This window comes from Coprinopsis cinerea (assembly GCF_000182895.1).
Source record: "Coprinopsis cinerea okayama7#130 chromosome 12 map unlocalized cont3.12, whole genome shotgun sequence".
Lineage (NCBI taxonomy): Eukaryota > Fungi > Basidiomycota > Agaricomycetes > Agaricales > Psathyrellaceae > Coprinopsis > Coprinopsis cinerea.
The window spans coordinates 696,918-716,122 of record NW_003307533.1 but is presented as its reverse complement, the minus strand read 5'-3'; the positions used below and the strand labels follow the sequence as shown (position 1 = coordinate 716,122).

General features: G+C 51.9%; 7 protein-coding genes across 7 annotated transcripts; 1 reads left to right on the top strand and 6 right to left on the bottom strand.

Annotated features, from left to right (window-relative positions):
• Positions 1-718: 718 nt before the first annotated feature.
• CC1G_08491 (hypothetical protein) lies at positions 719-1,797 on the top strand. Its single transcript, XM_001834794.2, has 3 exons — positions 719-1,080; positions 1,139-1,514; positions 1,565-1,797. Exons 1-3 carry the CDS (start codon positions 744-746, stop codon positions 1,686-1,688), a joined length of 837 nt encoding a protein of 278 aa, XP_001834846.1. The 5' UTR covers positions 719-743; the 3' UTR covers positions 1,689-1,797.
• A 324-nt stretch (positions 1,798-2,121) lies between these two features.
• Positions 2,122-4,443, bottom strand: CC1G_08490 (aryl-alcohol oxidase; the record flags this gene model as incomplete). Its single annotated transcript, XM_001834793.2, has 10 exons — positions 2,122-2,208; positions 2,263-2,679; positions 2,801-3,136; positions 3,178-3,245; positions 3,294-3,491; positions 3,554-3,758; positions 3,822-3,953; positions 4,018-4,135; positions 4,191-4,272; positions 4,323-4,443. 10 exons carry the CDS (start codon positions 4,441-4,443, stop codon positions 2,122-2,124), a joined length of 1,764 nt encoding a protein of 587 aa, XP_001834845.2.
• A 1,159-nt stretch (positions 4,444-5,602) lies between these two features.
• Positions 5,603-8,550, bottom strand: CC1G_08489 (hypothetical protein; the record flags this gene model as incomplete). Its single annotated transcript, XM_001834792.2, has 7 exons — positions 5,603-5,770; positions 5,834-6,941; positions 6,991-7,103; positions 7,287-7,639; positions 7,794-7,888; positions 8,102-8,134; positions 8,504-8,550. 7 exons carry the CDS (start codon positions 8,548-8,550, stop codon positions 5,603-5,605), a joined length of 1,917 nt encoding a protein of 638 aa, XP_001834844.2.
• A 313-nt stretch (positions 8,551-8,863) lies between these two features.
• On the bottom strand, positions 8,864-10,755 carry CC1G_08487 (hypothetical protein; the record flags this gene model as incomplete). Its single annotated transcript, XM_001834790.2, has 2 exons — positions 8,864-9,799; positions 10,426-10,755. The coding sequence occupies 2 exons, from the start codon at positions 10,753-10,755 to the stop codon at positions 8,864-8,866; spliced, it is 1,266 nt and encodes a 421-aa protein (XP_001834842.2).
• Positions 10,756-10,816: 61 nt separating this feature from the next.
• On the bottom strand, positions 10,817-11,669 carry CC1G_08486 (hypothetical protein; the record flags this gene model as incomplete). Its single annotated transcript, XM_001834789.1, has 2 exons — positions 10,817-11,454; positions 11,513-11,669. 2 exons carry the CDS (start codon positions 11,667-11,669, stop codon positions 10,817-10,819), a joined length of 795 nt encoding a protein of 264 aa, XP_001834841.1.
• An 810-nt stretch (positions 11,670-12,479) lies between these two features.
• Positions 12,480-13,052, bottom strand: CC1G_08485 (hypothetical protein; the record flags this gene model as incomplete). Its single annotated transcript, XM_001834788.2, has 3 exons — positions 12,480-12,640; positions 12,702-12,779; positions 12,836-13,052. 3 exons carry the CDS (start codon positions 13,050-13,052, stop codon positions 12,480-12,482), a joined length of 456 nt encoding a protein of 151 aa, XP_001834840.2.
• Positions 13,053-13,855: 803 nt separating this feature from the next.
• On the bottom strand, positions 13,856-18,571 carry CC1G_08484 (ich1 protein; the record flags this gene model as incomplete). Its single annotated transcript, XM_001834787.2, has 10 exons — positions 13,856-15,928; positions 16,003-16,358; positions 16,419-16,473; positions 16,558-16,727; positions 16,794-17,059; positions 17,133-17,426; positions 17,498-17,551; positions 17,614-17,752; positions 17,815-17,944; positions 18,008-18,571. The coding sequence occupies 10 exons, from the start codon at positions 18,569-18,571 to the stop codon at positions 13,856-13,858; spliced, it is 4,101 nt and encodes a 1,366-aa protein (XP_001834839.2).
• Positions 18,572-19,205: the final 634 nt, after the last annotated feature.

Below are 19,205 nucleotides of genomic sequence, written 5' to 3'. Positions count from 1 at the left end.
GGCGGACATCATGGTCCAATGGCAGGCGCTTAATTTGTAGCCCGCCCTGTCCCCGATCACTCAGGGGCTACATTGCGCGAGCTCGATTAGAAGGATAGTCGCTGTGAAGACCGAAGTAACTTAGAGACAGAGGCTCTCAGACGTCAAGGCGGAAAGTACACTGACTAATGCCATACTCTCAGTACTGCTAAATAACGCCGATTTGAACACCACTAACACATAACCGCCTTACGCAGAGTTTAGCGCCCGTGCCTCGTAGGAGTGTCAGGGTTGGCTGATATGCTGTCAGTGGTCAGGTCGCGAGTTGTATAGAACATTGAAGAATCTTAATTGACATACAGCTACCGTCGGGGCCCGGAGAAACCATATTCCTCTCTGATTCAGAGTCGTTTATCTCCTCTATCCAAATCGCTACTGTACCGTCCTGCTCGGGTAGTAGTTTGGTCCTCGAACATATCCTTATAGAAAACTTCCAACCCAAAACTACTGCTCCACCTCGTACTCACTCTTATCAATAGGTTCTTTGTCAACTGACTTTGTAATCTGCTTACAATGTCCGCGAGCACGCAACCTTGGGCTACGGATTGGCAAGTCTACCGTTGCCTTGTGGTACACAAGCTTCTTGCCCAAGAGTAGTATTAATCAGCACCGAAACAAAGATTCCCTGGGCATATATAAGGATGATCTGGGGTGAAGTGACGTCTATACTATCCACCCCGCACATCTCACATCGAGTCATCATCATGGTAGCAGCAGACATCCCCTCAACAACCGCCGAACTCCTCTACTTCGAGTCTCCGCCTAATGGCGAGCGAGCATACAACCATATCAATGTCGACCCTAAGACAGGGGAGCGTCCTCGAAACTTCACGCAAGCCAAACATTCCGTCACGATCGAGAACCTTCGAGGAAAGGAGAACACTGTCTCTCTCGATACAACTGGGTTCCAGTACTATCACCACCCAGCCAAGCACACTTCCTTCAAGAACGACGAAGAGATCGAGAAGGAATACTATCCCGAGAGTATAGAACTCATCAAGCAATTGACCGGCGCTTCCAAGGTTGTCTTGTTCGATCACAGTGAGTAAATCCTGGCAATCACTCCATTGAAAACGATTACTAACTCGAATTCTTCCAGCCGTCCGCCGCAACCGCCCTGGAGAACTCGACGATGGTCCTCAGAAGCGACAGCCAGTCGCCCAGGTACACGTCGACCAGACGCCCAAGTCCGCAGTGGACCGCGTCCACCGACACCTCCCTCCTTCCGAAGCCCCAGAGCTCCTGAAGAAACGATTCCAAATCATCAACCTCTGGAGACCCATCTCTCATGCTGCATGGGATTGGCCTCTCGCTCTCTGTGACTACAGAAGCGTGGATCCAGAGAAGGATGCCCTACCTGTCGCCCTCATCTACCCCGACCGCGAAGGAGAGACATACGGCATCAAGTATAACCCCAATCATAAATGGGTGTACTTGAGGGGGATGACGCCGGAGGAACTGGTTCTGATTAAATGGTGAGTCTCTCTGCAATCTTGAAATTCTACGACGTTGACAGTCATCCCAGCTTCGATTCCAAGGAGGATGTTGCACGATTCACTCCACATACCGGGTTCCAAGACCCCGCTACACCCCCAGACGCGCCTCTCAGAGAATCGATCGAGCTCCGGGCGCTTGTCTTCTACGATTGAGCTTATCTTCTCTTGACGACTTTGCCATGTACTCCAAGCCATGATCGCTCGGAACTCATTTACTAGTACACAAGTATACAATGGGAACACTCGAGGTGAATTTACCATGACACTGAGATGCTCGGAGACGTGCGCCTCCGAGTTCTGAGTAGACAACCACCAGTGGATGGGAAGCAATAAGGTAACACTAGAAGCGCGATACGATTACCCAAATGGACGATAGTGAAAACCTAGCGGAAGAAACTCGCCATGATAGACTTTAACCGGCGAAATGATGTCTTCCCTGAATGAAATAAAAGTACAATTCTCTGTTGATGAAGGAGAAATCGAAAGCGTTAACAAGGAAGTAGGCACATAGAAGAAGATCGCCACTGATACAATGTCAAGAATTCATCAAAGTCGGTAGAGACAAAGGTATAGGGAGTAGCGAGAATTATTTCCACACATGCTTAATGAGGTCAGAACCGCGCTCTGCAATTGCGTAGACAGCGGCTTGGGTATGGGCGGAAACGATGAATGGCTTCAAAGGACCGGCGGTTAGCACGTCATTGAATTCCAGTATTAGTGCACGCACCATAATTGAAGCGTCGACGATGCGCAACCCCTTCACCTTCTTCACTCTGAGATCAGGATCCACAACACCCCATTGCGCATTCTTCGGAGACATGGAAGCAGTGCCAACAGGATGCGCACCGCTGGAGACGGCCGCCTTGATGGCCTCGTTAAGCTCCTCATCGACATCCGTATTGAAAGGCGGCTCCAGCGTTAGCTGATAGCTCTCCCATGCCGGAGCGCTAAAGAACCGCTTGGAAGCCCGAATAGTTTCTCGAAGGCCATACCAGTCAAACTCGGATTTCAACATACCGACGTCGATGAGCGGTTGATCATAGACGTTGGTCGACGCCAGTTTGACCCATCCTCCTGTGACAAGAAGGAAGGATTTAGTGGCCCATTGGAAGTACAGTGGAGGAAAGACCAACGGGATTCTAAGCTGGGTTGAACGACAACGGCACCAGCGAACATAGACGGTCCTGGAATAGGGTAATATCCCAAACCCTGCTCCCGTTTGTCTGTTCAGACGAGCAACGCTGAATGAAGGTCGAGGGACGCACCGTAATGGGTATCTCGAACTGCGGAGTGCTTCTTCCAGAAGAGGGGTCAGGATGTTGATTATAGATTGGGGAATCGTCAGGAAGTCGAATGAAGGCAGCTGAATGGGTGCGGATGTGGGTCAGTGGGCCAGTTCGCGAGTTTTGCCACTCTTGGAACCATTTCTCGGGTAGGGTGGGGTCGGCGGAGCTGAGGAAAGAGCCCAGGTTAGTCCTCGGCGCGCAGGAGGCGTGACCGACATACGAGTTGAAGGTTCCGTTGATTCCTAGTTTCCAAGACACTGCAATGGCTGGATGTTCGGTCAAGTTCTTCCCAACACTAGGGAGATCGACTTTGGGCTGAATCCCTAGTTGTTACCAATTCCCGATAAAAGGAGGACTTGGGGTGTCCCAATGGCACCTGCAGATAGGATGACTTCCTTCCTGGCCGTAATCTTCTGGATCGGCGCTTTGAAGGGTGAGCAAGTGTCCGATATGGAAACGGAGTGGGGCTTACCAGAAGGGTTCATCTCTTCCTGAAAGGCGACAGTGCGGAAGGTTGGAACATGCCCACCACCATGTCCCGTCTGGAGGAGCTTGGTAACACGATGGTTAATCAGGACGTGAAGGTTCTTCCGTTTGAGGTACCTCGGTGCCAAGTAAGCCGTTGCAGCGCTGCTCCGCTCCCCGTTGCCGATCGTATACTGTCCCCATCCTAATCACCGACAGTCCGAGTCAACGCTTGTCCTCAGCTATGTAGATGGCGAGGACACCTACCGACACCCAAGGGATCCCCACTGTTGTAATCGAGGTTCCATCGGAAGTCGCCTCCGATTTCGTCTGCAGCCTGTCTGACCTTTGCATCGGAATCGTCTGGGAAGTTCGTGAGGCTGACAAAGGTCATCCCCTTGGTGTTGTGGACCTTCGGATTGTACATCCCTGCGGTATCTACATCGCGATTTGGCTCTACCCATCGCTCGTGCTGGATAGCGCGTATTGTTAGCGCTGATGATGACACGGATAAAAATTGTCAGAGTTTACTGACCTTGAGGATGTAGGGAAAGAGCTTCTTCCAAGACCAGTTTGAGTCGCCGGTGACGGTGGCCCATCGATCGTAGTCGGAGGAAGAACCGCGGGTGTAGAACATTCCATCTATCGTTTGGTTGGATGGCGAATTCTAGAAGGATTGAGAGGAGCTCACTGTGCATGCTGCATCCCCCCAGCACCCGCGCACGCGGTACCGGAAAGACGCGGTTGTTCAGATGCGGTGTGGCGACACTCGTGTAATTGTATTCGTAGGTAGTGTTTGAGAGGTTAAACACAAACCCCGGCACTTGAGCGTCCAAAACGCCCTCGTGACTAGAGAGAAATGATTAGTAGATTCAGGCGAGTAGTAGGATCGAGAACAACAAACCTCGGGCCTGCTTCGATTACCAGGACATTGAATCGAGGGTTTTCCGTCAACCTATTCGCAACGACACATCCTGCTTGACCCCCTGGAAGACGATGAGCGAGACGAAGAGTGCAAGGAACGGTTGGTGCGCACCTCCGACAACTATAAAGTCGTAATCAGTTTTGGGGAACTTGGTAATGGAGTCCTGAATAGTCGCGAAAGCTGGCAGGGCAAGAGAAACGAGAAGAGTGACTCCTAGAGGTATGTGATTCATAATGCCAAAGAATCGCGCCCACTTTCCATGGCCCCTAAGAGCATCTGCTTATAAGCAGAACGCCCTGATATCATGTGAGGAATGGATTCATTCAACATCAGAAGGGTCAGTACCAGATGGTCAATTCAAGAACAGAGTCGACTTCGGTGCCAGTGTTAACGGTTGTTTGCAAGTCCCATAAGGCCCAAATATGATATAAGTGGCAGAAGCAAGGTGACCAAAGCAAGCCATATTAACGCCCCACCAACGTAAGATGTCCACCGACCAGACACAATGCGTACAAACCGTGGATTTTCTGGTTTTCGATGATGCATCCATCCGTTGGCAGAAAGTTGAAGGCCTATTTCCGGTACAGCGCTTTGGCCGACAAAGTTCCTAGATGTCCGACCCCAGCGCTCAGAATAGATTCATCAAGCGCCCTTCCGGTGCCAGCTGCGCGTTCCCGATGAATAATTGTGGACGCTGTCTGCCCCACAAACTGGCGTGATTCTTGTCAAGGTGGTAGTTCCTCGCTGTTTCTAAGTCCATATGGTTCCTTTCTGCGATTGGGTGCGAGTCTAGGTTCGTTTGGGCCATTTCGAGATGGTATGGGATGGTCGAAGGAAGAGTTGGACGAAGACTCGAGCGGGCTCACATGTTTTCACGGCTTTCCAACGGCTTGGTTGATTGGATCATTGGCGGGAATTGCCATGAGTTGCCACGGCCGGTTTCGAACCCCAGTGGACGCAAATCATTTGAGTTCGAGCGAGGGCGAACAGTGAAGAAGTGCGCCGAATTACTCTGCTACGCTAATGTACACAGATAGGAATTGGTGGATACTAAGTACTGATAAATAGATATAGTTACGAGGGTTAACTGAGGAAAAGGGGCTCGAGCTCAAACCTCGAAGCATAAGCAAGTAACTACTAACACTAGACGTCGATACAATAGCGAAAATTACACATGCATACATAGCACTTCCAAGTCCCTGGAATTAGCAATAGCGATCAGTAAAATAAATGGATAATAATACAACAATGCGACCCAGCAAGAGCGAGTACTTATCAGGAATTCCGAATCATTCAGTTTCATAATAACCGTCGAGTCGGCACCCTCGATGTGGACAGTAACGAATGTTCAACGCTCCGTTCCCCAAAGGCCGAGTTCCGAACGAAAGCCGTTACTCTCGCAACTCCTCAACAGACTCAATAGCGGGGATGCATTCCTCCAGGACAGGGCCCAAGGAACGGATCCACAAACGATTAGGTCCGGCAGGCATGATAAAGCGCTTTAGCGCCCACTGCGTCATAACCACGTCCGAGTCCCGGAGCTCGCTATGAAAGAGACCCTACCGACAGAGCAAAGAGTCCGTCAATATTCTGAACGCCGACGAAGATATTCGATAACTTACCGGATTCCGATTGCATTCCGGAAAGCGCAACTCGAGTGTATTCAACTGCGGAATGTTGGAAGCTAACATTCGAAGCAGGTACGGGCTCAGGACGTAGACACTAACGTCCAGGCGCTTTAACCCAATAGAATGTGCGTTGGATGCCGCGGAGGTGATGGTAAGCGGTGCGATGATGGAATGTTGTATCTGGTCAGGTGTCAGAATCCGATCTGTCAACTTGAGCGCCCGTATGGTAGTGGAGTGAAGGCGAAGGAAAGCACGCAAGGGGTCCAGGGGTGCTCGCAAAGGCCGAAGGGCGATGTCCAACGCCTCAAGTCGACGAAGAGGCGCCTGAACAGAATTCATGATGGATTGGATCCAATTCTGGGAGTCGGGTTTGGTAGGTGTTTCGCGCATTGCGGGACGGGCAGTGCGCAGCGCTAGATGTTCGAGGGTCTCGGAATGCTTGGCAAGGAATCGTGAGAAGGGGATAGGGGTAGGCAGGTGACCACCGTCGAATGGGATATTGAGGGAGAGGGAACGCAGGCGAGGGAACGTCCCCATATAGCGAAAGAGACGGCCGAGATCTAAACCTTCCGAAGGAGCGGTCGACCGAATGGACAGGGCGCGGAGGGTATCCTTCAGGTTGTGGAGGAAAACCAACCAAGCATCCAAAGTGACGTTGACCGCGTTGGAATCGAGACGTCCGGTGTCGAAGCAGACTGAGATGTACTCGAGTTCAGGGAGCCGAATCTGCGCCAAGGCTCCATAGAAGGGGAACGGTAGGTACAAGGTCAACCTACGCAGATGCATTCGCCAGTGGGACAATACTGGAACGAGGAATGCACTGAATAACTGCGGGTGGTATTCCTGCTTCCCGTCCCATTCTAGCTGGTAGCTCTGCACGGAGGATAACGCAAAAAGCATTGTCTGTACGCGTTGGATGTCTTTGGACAGACGCTTCTGGAGGCGGTGGTCCGCCTGCTTCTTTGTGTAATGAGGGTCAAAGAAGGCTGCGACGTGCGTGAGGGCGACTTCGGTGCGGCTTTGAGGAGAGGGAGTCCATGGTTGAACAAGCCAGGGCTGCAATCGAACTTGCTTGACCACATTTGCGATTGAAGGTGTTTGCCTACGAGTACTGTCAAGCAGGTGGCAGAAGGAAGCGAAAAAGTACTCACCCTATACGAGCCCATATTCGCTTGGTACGCTTGTCGGACACCGTAACGCCCAAGTGCTCGTACTTCAATTTTAGAAACCGGTCGCGAAAGACAGGATGAACGCATGCGCAGACCTGCAATTCCTCCTGGCTGAGCAACGAGGCGATCAAAGCCAAGACGTCGTCGTTCAATCGGGAAGTTTCCATTGACAAGTGGGGCGGGAAAGTGGTGCGACTGTCTCCGTCGTTCGGCCTAGGTGCGAACAGTAGCTGGAAGAAGAATGCGGGGAACAAACGAGCCTCGAGGCATTGACTCACCAACTCTGATAAGTATCTGCCGGAAAGCTGTAAGGGGAAAGCTCCGTCACGTGGGTTGAAAGTCTCTCTTCCAGTGGTGCAAGTGCAAGTTGCTGGCCGAGCTGGCACTGGTTGAGCGAGGACAGAGAGAACATCAGTGGGCGAGCCAGAGAGAGCAGCGAAGGAATGTGCTCTCTGCTGGCATTGTGGCGCGTTGGGACCCTTGGAAGCTCCAGGATTGCTAAAGGGGTCTCGCAAGCAGATTGCGAGAGACGAATGCAATACTTCAGTGCCCTCCGAGATTGCCCTGGAGCACAGAGCCAGCAGCAAGGACGTAGATTCCCCGACTGCCAGCATCCAGCCCCAATTCACCACTAGTTGGACCGCCGAAATGAACGAAACTCCCAGCTCATCAGGTCAGTTTGCTCAGTGAGACAGTTCTGCAGGAGCTCGCGGACAGTGTTCACTAGATTATCACTAAGTAATGTGTAAGTCCGATATGTCATTTAGACGAGAACACACACTCACTTCTCAGAACCAGGTCCTGCCCATAATCCCTCGCCTGTTCCACGAAATCCTGACCAACGTTGAAGGTGTAAACCGAAGAAATGGAGTGTCGCCTGCTGTGTAACGCCCGAAAGACGATATATTAGGGTCCAGTGAGATGATGGAAGTTGGTATTGAGGACCAAAGGGTGCTCTGGCAAGGATGGGTTTAGGGTTCGGTGTCTTCCGACAAAATAGGTCACGATCATGTGATCCATCAAACGCGCCCGCGACGCGTCGTTATTTAATGATACCCCTGCCCCTGAAAAAGGAATGTAGCAAAGAAGACACCGCGTAACGAGGGAAAGCTTAGCAAAGCTACGACTGCGAGCGTGATAGGGGCTGGTCTTTGTTAACATGCTAATATAAGGGCGTCCGAACGATCAAGGGTGAAACTTTCATCAGTCCCATCTTGAACCTCTGCCACCCAGTCCAACCTAATTATGACGCGACTCCCTTTCCTCATTGCGTGTCATGACGATCTCATCACACCAGACTGTATGTCAAGATCCTCCTGTAGTACTATTATACTAGGGCTGACGCGTAAATTTAGCACAGAAGGCACTGGTCATTCCGTACGGAATCTGGAGTGACCCAGCACGACTCAAAGAGGCTGACACATTTGTCACCACTTGTCGCATCGTCGAAAACCCCTTGAAGGAAGCAGATAACCCAGCCATTCATACGGCTAACGTCCTTATACGCGACTTCAAGAACCCTGACACTGCCTCGGCTGTCATTTTGCTCTTGTTTTGCCTGTGGCTCTTTACACAACTTCTTCTGGCCTTACGAGAGCTCCTTCTTCCCGGAGCTCCGCTCAGGCGTGAGCGAGGCCAATAGATCAAGACGTTACGCTCCATGGACCTCGTTAAATATGTCTTTCATGTATAGTAGTCTTTGTAATACAACTGGACCAGGGATTGAAGGGAAGAGTATTAAAGGACCCATAGTATTACTTTGAGCCTAACCCGGACAACGGAGCCCCCGAACCACAGTCAATGTCATAGTCAATGGGAAGTATAATGCAGAAAGTATGTTACTACAGGATGGGTACTACAAATCAGAGAGTGCGACCCATTCCCTGGAGTCCAACACGTCCTTGACCGCCCCTGCCGCCTTGACAAACATCTCACGAACATCGTCTCGACATATCCTCCCCAGGTACCCCTTCTCCTCCCACACCTTTGAGTCGAAACACTGCGTCAATGAAGAGACGACACGCTCCATTCGCTCTGGTCCATGTCCTTCAGATTGGAGGAACTCCGCGTACTCCTTCAAGAACTCGAGAACCTCGGGTTTATTGAAGCGCCACTTGAGCTCCGTAAATGTACACGCAAAGCCTTTGGTGCGGACGTTGAGCTTGACGGGCCACGGGAGATTGTCGATGACCTTCTCCACGTCAGCTTGATGGCCATCGTGAGGCGATGGGGCGCTTCCGAACTCCACGAAATAGCGAGTGATGCAGTTGTCGACCCTCCTTTCGAAGCCAGGGAACGTGTGATCCATGTAGACCTTTTCTCCCAAAGTTACAAGGGAGGATATTAGTTGCTTGTCGGCGAAGGTAAGATTCGAAGCCTCTTTCTTCCACTGGCCCTCGAGGCCGGTGACCTTGGCCTCGCCCTCGGCCAGCCGGGTCCGCAAATCGCGAATCTGATTGTCGTTCATCTCATTGCGTGCAGCAATTTCTCGACAAAGGCTGGCATAGTTCGAAGATACTCGAGCGTCGACCTGCAAACGTTCGTGCCTCTCCTTGTGCAGATCGTGGTGAAAGTTGGTAAGAGCGGCGTCCACAGCTGCGCGGTTGTCCTTCTCCGATTTGGAAAGCCTGGCTTCCAAAGCCTTGAGATCCTTCGCGTACGACTCTTGCAGTTGCTTGAGGTCTCTGGAATGTGTGTCTTGCACCCGCTTTATGTCTTTTGCATGTGCGCCTTTCAAATCCATGAGGTTCTTCTGCATATTGTTGACCTTCTCCTCCACGCCGTTAATAGACTGTCGTATAATCAGGATGGAAGCGCGAGAATGACGATGAAGGTCGTTCCGGACATCTAATGGAGCCCGATGTGTTAGCGCAACACTGTCTCCACTATGCCACAGAAATATACGAACTGGTTTCCGATACATGGAATGCATTTCGAAGTCTGCTGTGGAGAAGGCCCCATATAACTTCTGAGATCTTGTCCCGACACAGAAAGGCGACAGATGCGAGGAAACCGAAAAGGATGAAAGCAACGAGCGTGACCTGAAAGGCAAGATCGGACCATGTCCACGTCGGGGGTGGGCAGCTACAGACGTTCATGACATTGACCACCGGCTTGAACTCTCTCCAGGGTGCGAGTATGGCTCTGATCCAAGACATGAAAGGGAAGAAGAGTGAGGGAGCTGTGTCCCCATCCCCCATTTGATACGAACACAAATCCTTTGTTCTATGGCCTCGTGGAGGCCATCACTTTGGATTGGTAATTAGACGCGACGCGACGCGTCTCACACCCCTATTCTAATTCCCTCATTCACACACGGCCTCAAGACGAGTATAAATACAGCTCATGGATTGGCAGATATTGAACCCAAACATAAACTAAAATACGGAAATGCTAAAGATATCGAGGAACACGTACGTCCCACTCCCTCTCGTCCAGCACCTCCTTGATCGTCCCAGCTGCCTGCACAAACATCTCTCGAACGTCTTCTTCAATCTTCTCCAGGTACCCCTTCTCCTCCCAAACCTTTATGTCGAAACACTGGCCTAGTGAAAACGCCACGCGCTCCATGCGTTCGGGGCCGTGGCCTTCGTACTCCAGGAAATTGGCAGAGGCAACCAGGAAGTCGACGATGCTGGGTTCGCTGAAGTGTGACTCGGAGCGGGAGTCCGTAAACAAGACATCGAAGCCTGTAGTATAGACGTCGAAGCTGACTGGCCATGGGAGGGTGTCAATGACCTTTTGCATATTCTCCGGAGGATCACCTGATGACCTAAAATACCCAGCCATCCAGCTGTCGACCATCCTCTCAAAGCCGGGGAACTTGCGTATCGACTGTGTCTTGTACATCCGTGATCCGGTTGGATAGGAGACGCGTAGTGGCGTAGAGCTCGTCGGACGTGTCTTCCCAACGCTCCTCGCTCTCGACGATTAGCGCTTTGAGCCTCTGAACTCTGTCGTCGTCGTTTTCTCTGCGTGCGGCCATGTCTTTACATAGATCAGCGAGGCGTGTCGAGAGTTGAGCGTCGGCCGACATGCGCTCCTCCCTTTCCTTGGCCAGGTCTTCGCGAAACATCGACCGAACCGAGTCCCTCCTCGAGCGGCAATTGTCCTCCAGTCTGGTATTCAAAACCTTGATGTCCTTTGCATGACCTTCATTGAGCTCCCGGATGCTCTTTGAGTGAGTCTCCTTCAACCTCTCTATCTCCCCCGCGTGCGACTTCTTCAACTCCTTGATGGCCTTCGCCTGACTCTCCTTCAACTCCCTGATGTCCTCCTCCAGGTCCATAACGAGCTTCATGTAGGTATTCTTCATACCCTTGAGGTTATTGGCGTACGTTTTGCTGTCCTCCGTAAGCTCTATAACCCTCGCCTCTAATTCCCTTACAGTTCGCCGGAGGTCCTGGGTGGAGTTGTCAGAAAGGGACCTTAACTCATTCCTGAGCCCTTTTACAAATCGTAGTAGTGAGTAAACCCGATTCCGCTGGGCTAAAAATGAACCCACTGGCTTCGTTTTCCTCGAGCAGCTCTTTGAGCCACTTTTCCTGTGACGATTTCGATCCAGACGCGAAGGCAGCGAGGACCATGACGGCGACGATGGATGTGGAAGTATCGGAGCGCGCGGCCTGCCAGACGAGATCCCAATCCCAGCTCATGGACATGGTTACGAGTTGTGGTATGAGTCGACGGTGTAACGCGTAGAAATGGTGAAAGAGACAGTGGCGTCCTGAGTGCTAATTTGAACCCTTTGTTCTTCGTTCCATGCGGCCCATGCTTTATCGTGACACGCGTCTCGAGCCATTTGATTGGTCATTAAGAACGCGACGCGTCGCGTTCCACGCCCCTATTCTTGAACACAAAGGAAAGATGCGACAGTTGAATGGCGGTGGAAAGTAAGCGATATAAATTTAGGAGGTTTAAAGTCAAGAGTTAAACGGAAAAAAAAGAAAAAGAAAAGATGGAGTATGTAAGTTGTGGATACGCGGAATTCTAATGCTACACGAACTACGCTTCTAAGTAAGATCGAGAGTCCAAGATTCCCTTCACGACGCCTGCATTAGATTCGAATCGCGCCCTGAATCTAGGCTCAGTCGTGTCATTGATATGACCCCTGCTAATCCACACAGCCCCATCAAAGCAGGTAGTCTGCAGCGAGTGAACGACTCGTTCGAAGCGCTCAGCCTGACCCAGCCCACGCATGTAAGCACGGTACTCCCTCAAGAACCTCCGAACATCGTCCTCGTTAACCGCCGATGTGAAGAAACTGTACTCGGTGAAGTCGAGTGTCGCGGGCCAGGGAAGAGAGAAGATTGTGTCTTCAAGGTCATTTGCGTGAATGGTTCGCGAGATAGTAGAGAGGGCAATGTCGACGCTGCGCTCGAAACCTCCGAACTTCCGATACCGATCGAAGGTGCTCTTGAGGCGCTCAAAACGTCTTGTCAGCTGCGAGGTGTCTTCCTCATTGTCGAGAATCATTGATCTTTGCCTTGAAGACGTTTCTTGGAGCGAGGAAATCTCCCTTCAGCCTTTAACAGGCGTTCCTCCAGAGTACGGATGGTGTCGCGCGAGTCCTTTGCGTCGCGTGCTCGCCCCTCAGTTTCTTCAGCCACTTGCTTCTGAAGCTTGGTAACCTCTGAGAACACGTGGATTGCACGTCAGTTGGACACAAGGGACAAAGGCGAAGACATACATACCATCCTTCAACTCGTCAAAACCCGTCAATTTAATCTCAACCGACATGCGACTCCCAGGGACAGCCTCGAGAGGTGGTTCTACAGCTAAAGAGGTCAGTGCCACAGTCGTCGCAATAATCGAATATAACACATACTTTTACAGGCCCCCGTACACTTTACCTTCCTCTTTCCCTTTGACAACAACGCAAACACCACGAACACCAGAAGGGATACCAAAACAACGCCAATGGTCATTAACGCAATCGGCATTAGGCCAATGACTGGAACGGCGCCGCAGTTGAGGATTTCGTCGAACTCCTCCATGATATTAGCGTCTACGAGAGATTCGAGTACGTGGGCGGTGGAAGTCATGAAGTGGAAGAGGCGAGTGAAAGGACTCAAAGGATCTTATAGCTCTCGCCCACGCGCCTCTTGTTTGTTCTCCAAGCAAATAAAGCGAGCCGCGAGGCAAAACTCAGGGTGGTCCTTCCCGGTAACCATCTGCCCAGTCAGTCACAAAGAGGTGTAGATTTACTCTTTCTACACGAATGCGTCAGACAGGGTGGACCATTGCCCAACCCTTGGTATGCAGGGGACGAAGGACCTGCGAGTCAATTGAACGCGTCCTAATTAACGACGCGTCGCGCCAAGAAGCCCCTGTTCCAGAGATTCGGAACCGCGGGACAAAGGTCCGTGCTCTCGCGCTTGACCCTACTACAGTAAGGCGAAGGCCACAGTTAAGGTGTGCAGTCCGGCTTTGAATGAAAATGGCGCGAAGAGATACAAATGCACTCAATTTTCAAGGCCGAACCCATTTCACTTGGGATATCGCGAGGAAGAACCCTTCTAACTTGCCCCTAGTATCTCGTCATCCTTCATCAGGGGTTCTCTCAGAACCTTCAAGGCCCGAAATTTTAAAAGACAACGGCGTCCCAGAAGGAATAACGATATGAATTATTGCTGTAAAGATAACGTCGTCGATACTAAGCTAGTCCATTGAAACAATGACCCAAAACACACGAGATTAAGTTAGAAATAACTGACACAGTGGCATAAATATCAAGAAAAACACGAACTACAAAATCCCTTCAATGTCCAACAACGTGGTATTACCATGCTCGGATACCCAACTCATCAATTCCCAGTTATCCTCAGGCCACATCAAAAAATATCCATCAAAGCTTCGCACTGGAAAAGTTCTGCTCCGACCTCCTCAACCCCAACCCCCTCGTAAACACCGCACTCATCCTCCTTGCCCTGCCTACCCTCTCCGGTTGAATATCTGGTGTAAAGGACAGCCTCTCATCTTCTCTCCGAGTACTTGCCTGCCTTCGTAAAGGCAGAAGAGCTTCCCTGCGGTTACCATCCGACGGCCATCTAGATTGAACATCCTCCACCTGGGTTAAACCTTCATCAACCTTGCCCCACACCCCACTCGCACGACCCCCGTTATCGAGACGCAAAACACCCGTCTTTGGTCTTTTCCCTGTCCTAGTGCCATGATCATGGTCGCGAGTGGGTAGCGTGATCGTCGACACGCAGCGGGGGCGACTCAGCCCTGGATGAGGGTGGGGGTTGGTATTGGCTCTGGTGTTAATGTCGACACCGGTATTGGGACGACTGAGAGCAGAAGTGGGATAGGGATAAACGGAGGAAGTAGGAATTGGAAGCGGCGTAGGAGCCCTCGAAAGCGAATGACGCCGGTAATGCACAGCAGAGCTCGGATCCAAGTCAGGCGGGATCACCATGGGATGGAAACTAGGCGACGGCGGCATCGCCAACGGCATACTCACAAACTTCGGGGAAGGCGAAGGCGGTGGTTCCATCGGCATATTCGCAAACTTCGGTGAGGGAGGCATGGGCATCGAAACGAACTTGGGCGAAGGAGATGGAGGGATTGGCATGTTCACAAACTTTGGAGAAGGCGAGGAAGGCATGGGCATGGGAGAAATGCTAGGGGAAGGAGGCACCATCGACGAAGCTACACTATCCTGCCTCAGATGCACATGCGACGAGTGTCGATAGAATCGAGTTGGCGGCGGGTAATCAGGGGATTCGGGAGTAGGTAGCTGGTGGTTCTCGCGTGGATGGACCTGGTACTGAGTCTGTCTCCCAGGAGGGCCAACCTGTTCCGATGTAGGCAGAGGTTGTTGTACCCGAGGGAAAGGCAGAGGTGGGACGTCCGGCAGAACCTCAGCCGCGGGCTCAGAAAAGGACATCCTCCTAATCCTCGACAAACTCGCCAACGAAACGTGCCTTCTGATCGTCTTCCTGAACGAACTCTCCCTCTCCTGCTTATGCTGGGCAGTAGGCAGGGAAGGAAACGAGACCTGAGACTTCAGTTGAGCCGAAGTTGAAGTTGAAGAAGGCGCTGGTCCAGGTGGTGGATGTGCATCAATCTCCACCTGCGAAGCCGACTCGGACGCATATGAAGCCAACGGCATCGACAAAGGGGATGGCCTCTTCTTGGGAGGTCGCTCAGGAGGCGCGGTCGTCGTAATCGTTCGTGTCAAAGGCGGAAGATTCGAAGAACCACTCGAACTCGACGACGATCCCATTCCCGAACCCAAAGCCGAGGTGCGCCGATACCTCCTCACGCCCCCTCCCAAACGCGCCAAAACGTCCTTGACAGACGCCAGCTCCATCCTCGAGCCAAACGTCGGCGTGGGCGTGCTACATCGAAGGGGTGGCATCGGTGTAGGCGTGGGCGTGTTGTATCGATTAGATGCACCGACAGTCGCCCCTACTTCATGATCTTCGGTGCCGAGAGCGGAATCATAACTTGGCTCCTCGCTATCCTTCTCCTTCCCCAGACCCAACTTTTTCTTCGTCTGCTCAATCGAGGATGCGAGGATAGCCGAGATGGACGAGTCTTTCCTAACGCGAGGTTTCTTCTGTTGATGTGAATGCCACTGCAGCCGCTCCTCCTGGCGCTCGTTCTGCTGCTGCAGTTTCTCCCGAGCTTGAAGTTCCTGATACAGTTGCTGCTCTTCCCGTCCCTGCTCCCAACTCTGCTGTTGTATCTCCTGCTCCTGTACCCGATCCCGTTGCCGTCCCTGTGGCGGACGCTTCTCCCTAGGCGGCCTCCTCATCGACCCAACACCCGGAATGGGACAAGGCAAAGCAACGATATGCCCAAAATGCGACCCAGGCGCTTGTGTCACTCGTACCACCCTCCACCCGGCGGATCGTGTAAGCGCAACGATCTCCCGCAGGGTCCGTTCTTGCGAGTTGAACATCGCGTTCATCTGCCAAGGGAGCCGGAAGGAATTAGCATTTGTCTCATAGATCCATGGATGCCCCGTGATAGATTGCTACGCACCGTCATATCCATCCAATACACGTTCGCACTCGCTTTACCAAGGTTGGGTAACAACGGCGCCGGCGCAGAACCATACTCCTGTCCCTGAGTCCCACCACCACCACCTCCAACCGAGACACCTTCAATCCCACTCAACCCACTCTCACTACCTCCAGTCTCCTTACACGCCAACGGCAGCACAAAATCAGCAAGCAGAAGCTTCGTATTGTCCTCCTCGTGAATCTGGTCGTCCCGTGCAGCACGTCGAAGGTGCAGGAGGATCTTGCGCGCGTAGTTGTCTGGCCAGTCGTGAAGAACTACGCGTAGGAGGAAGAGGGAAGCGTTCTGGATTGGCTGAGGTGTGAAGAAATCGTGGACTGGTGGGTTAGGAGTACGTTAGTCGCATTGTAGAAATGATTCGGATGGTTTGAGCGTACCTTGAAACCGAGCTAAGCCAGACTCTAGAAGTTCAGGACACTTCTCCCTCCACGCCTAAACGCAAAAAAAAATTGAAACCCGAATGGTTTAGCACTGTCTATACACTTAACTCAGCAGCAATATAGAAATCATACACACCTTTTCCCCCATCTCAACAACCACAGACCGATCCTGAATAACAAACTTCAAACCACGGTTCTCCCCCTCAGAAGACGAAAACGCCGAAGCGAGGAGCATACTCGTCGATCCTATTCCACCTCCCACATCGACGATGATGCTTCCGCGAGGCAGGCTTCTCCAGTCGAATGCTATGAAAAGAATAGGAGTCAGTTTCGATTCGCCGAAAGTATAAGAAAGCAAACGGGTGAACTTACCATTGAAGATCGCACCGGGCGCCTCCCACGAACCCGTTCCCGACATAGCCTTACCAAATCTCTCCAACCTGAACCGGTTGGGATTACCTGACCTGATATCGATGATAGAAGACGGGGCACGGGTATGCGAAGGAACATTATCTCGAGTCCCAGCGGCGCTGTTGTGAGTCGGTGTAGTCTGACAACCGTCAGGAAGAGAGTTTTGCGCGTCCGACGATAAATTGGATGGCCGTGATGGAGGAGCATGCGTCGATGCTCTTCCATCCCTACAACCAAGCACGACGGAATCAGATCAACCACAGTCCAAAAAGCAAGATTAGGAAAAGAACTTCTACATACCCAGACGGATCACACCGATCCTCACCGGCAGCACTTCCATCCCTCGCACCACGAACATCTGCATTCCCATCTTCATTACGAAGATCATGCTTCCCATCTTCCCCATCCACTCGTAACCCCAACTTCCGATCCTCGCCCTCCAACCACCCAAAATAGTCCACCCCAAGGTGGGCAGTCCCAAACGCCAAACAGAACGGCGCAAGCGTCGGCTCGTTGGCGCGTCGGACCCTGGAGGAGGAGGAGAGGAGGTAGGCTTCGGTCATGTATGCTGAGGCTTTGTTTATTTCGTCAGAGCTGAAGGGTTGGGGTGTAAATTTGAGTCAGAATAAGGACCATGTTGTGGGGCGAGGAGGGAGAGTACGTACCATAATCCAACAAAGGCTGCGATACCGTTCGTTCCTTGATACTTCAGTTCAGGCCTAAGCAAACGGGGCCAAGTGGTTGGACTCATAAACGGTAGTGAGATACTGAGGAGGCTCACCGTCCCAGAGCATGATACTCCCTCAACTCCCTGATACTCTTCCCCGAATCCATAAGCGACGATATCCGATTCAGCCCAAACACATTCGGAGAAATCTCCCGAAAAATATGATGCGTCGCCAACAGTCGAAGAACATGTGCTACAATCCCCCTCAGCTTCGACTCCAACGACGGAACACAGTAAAAGAAAGAAAAGACGCACCCAGCTTGCCAGCCTCAACACCACACCTCTCCGAAAGCACCTCAACATGTAACCCATCACACCCACTATCACGTATAACCTCCACAACATGCGCAGCTTCCACCAGGCGCATGCACGAAGGTAAATGGTACTATGTCCACCGACAATCAGCTTAACTTCACCCTTATCAGCAAATGAGAAAACATCCACTCACCCCCATAGTCGAATCACAAATCGTCAAAAAGGGCGTCTGCACTGTCGCAGCCATCTGCCCACACGCACCAACGATACGATTAACAGCAGCCATAACCTTCGGATCCGAGGTCATCACCTCCGCAGGGGAGGTAGGATCGCAAGGGGCGTCAAGGGACGGAAAGTCGAGGAGCGGCGGGGGTACCGGGGGTAGATCAGCCGTGGGGCCACTGGCAGTGGCCGCAGTGCCAGGGATGATACCAGACGCCCGACGACACAGATCCGAATGCGTAGGCACACACGGGGACGGTGGTGGTGAGACATAGGCCCGGGCGATGATCGCGTTCATCGACCCCGCCGACCTTGTCGTTTTGTGCGTGGGGCCCTGGCCTAGCTGAGCCGACGAGCCACGCGTTGGCGCAGGGTACGGCGTAGGTATAGGCATAGGCTCATACTCGCAATCTCCGTAAACGTCGTCGACGTCGCTCGCCACCGTATCAGGTCGATAAGAATGATAAACTTGCTCGATGTCGTCCAGCGCCTCGCCGATGATGTTATGCAGCGCTCGGAGAGCCGCGAACGTCATAGCTGTTGTCGGTGTCGACGACCACCTACTACTACGACGACAGGGTAGAGTATCAGTTTCAGCTGGGGTTAGACAAGACGACGGGTGAAAACGAAAACGACCCACAATCCCCCAAGCAAAAACCTTTTCAGAAAAAGGACGGTGCGCCAAACGCCGTAACGGCGGACTCCCCAAACCCAAATCAAAAAAGCCAAAATCAAGGGCATCTCAAATCAAAGCACCGATGCGGTTTCGATGCATCATTATTGACGCTGTGGCAAAGATGTCAGTCAAAAATGTCAAGTCCAAGTCAATGTAAGTAAAGCTTGCTTACTTACCTCTCCATTTTCCATCCTTTCTCGCGCCTGCGTATCCAATTGTACTCACTCCACCACTCGCCCATATTCCACCCCACCGGCAAGCTTGAATACAAACCCTACAGAAATACCTTAACCTTCACCCCTCCCGGTCTTTCGAAAAAATCGGCTTTCAAAATAGGCTATTATTAGGATCGCAAGGGGTTAGCTTTTGACGATCTCATCTCCATCACAGAGAAGTAGAAGTGAAGCTTTTGAAGTGAAAGAACCCAGAGAAGACACAGTGAAGCAAGGGAACTCGCCCTTCGCCGATCGTCGCCCCCACCAGAATCCGAAAC

Excerpts from the sequence above, each read along its gene's own strand:
- CC1G_08491 (XM_001834794.2), top strand. The coding sequence starts at position 744 with ATGGTAGCAGCAGACATCCCCTCAACAACCGCCGAACTCCTCTACTTC. Across the intron at positions 1,081-1,138 it reads GGTTGTCTTGTTCGATCACA|CCGTCCGCCGCAACCGCCCT; the intron begins GTGAGTAAATCC and ends GAATTCTTCCAG. Across the intron at positions 1,515-1,564 it reads GAACTGGTTCTGATTAAATG|CTTCGATTCCAAGGAGGATG; the intron begins GTGAGTCTCTCT and ends CAGTCATCCCAG.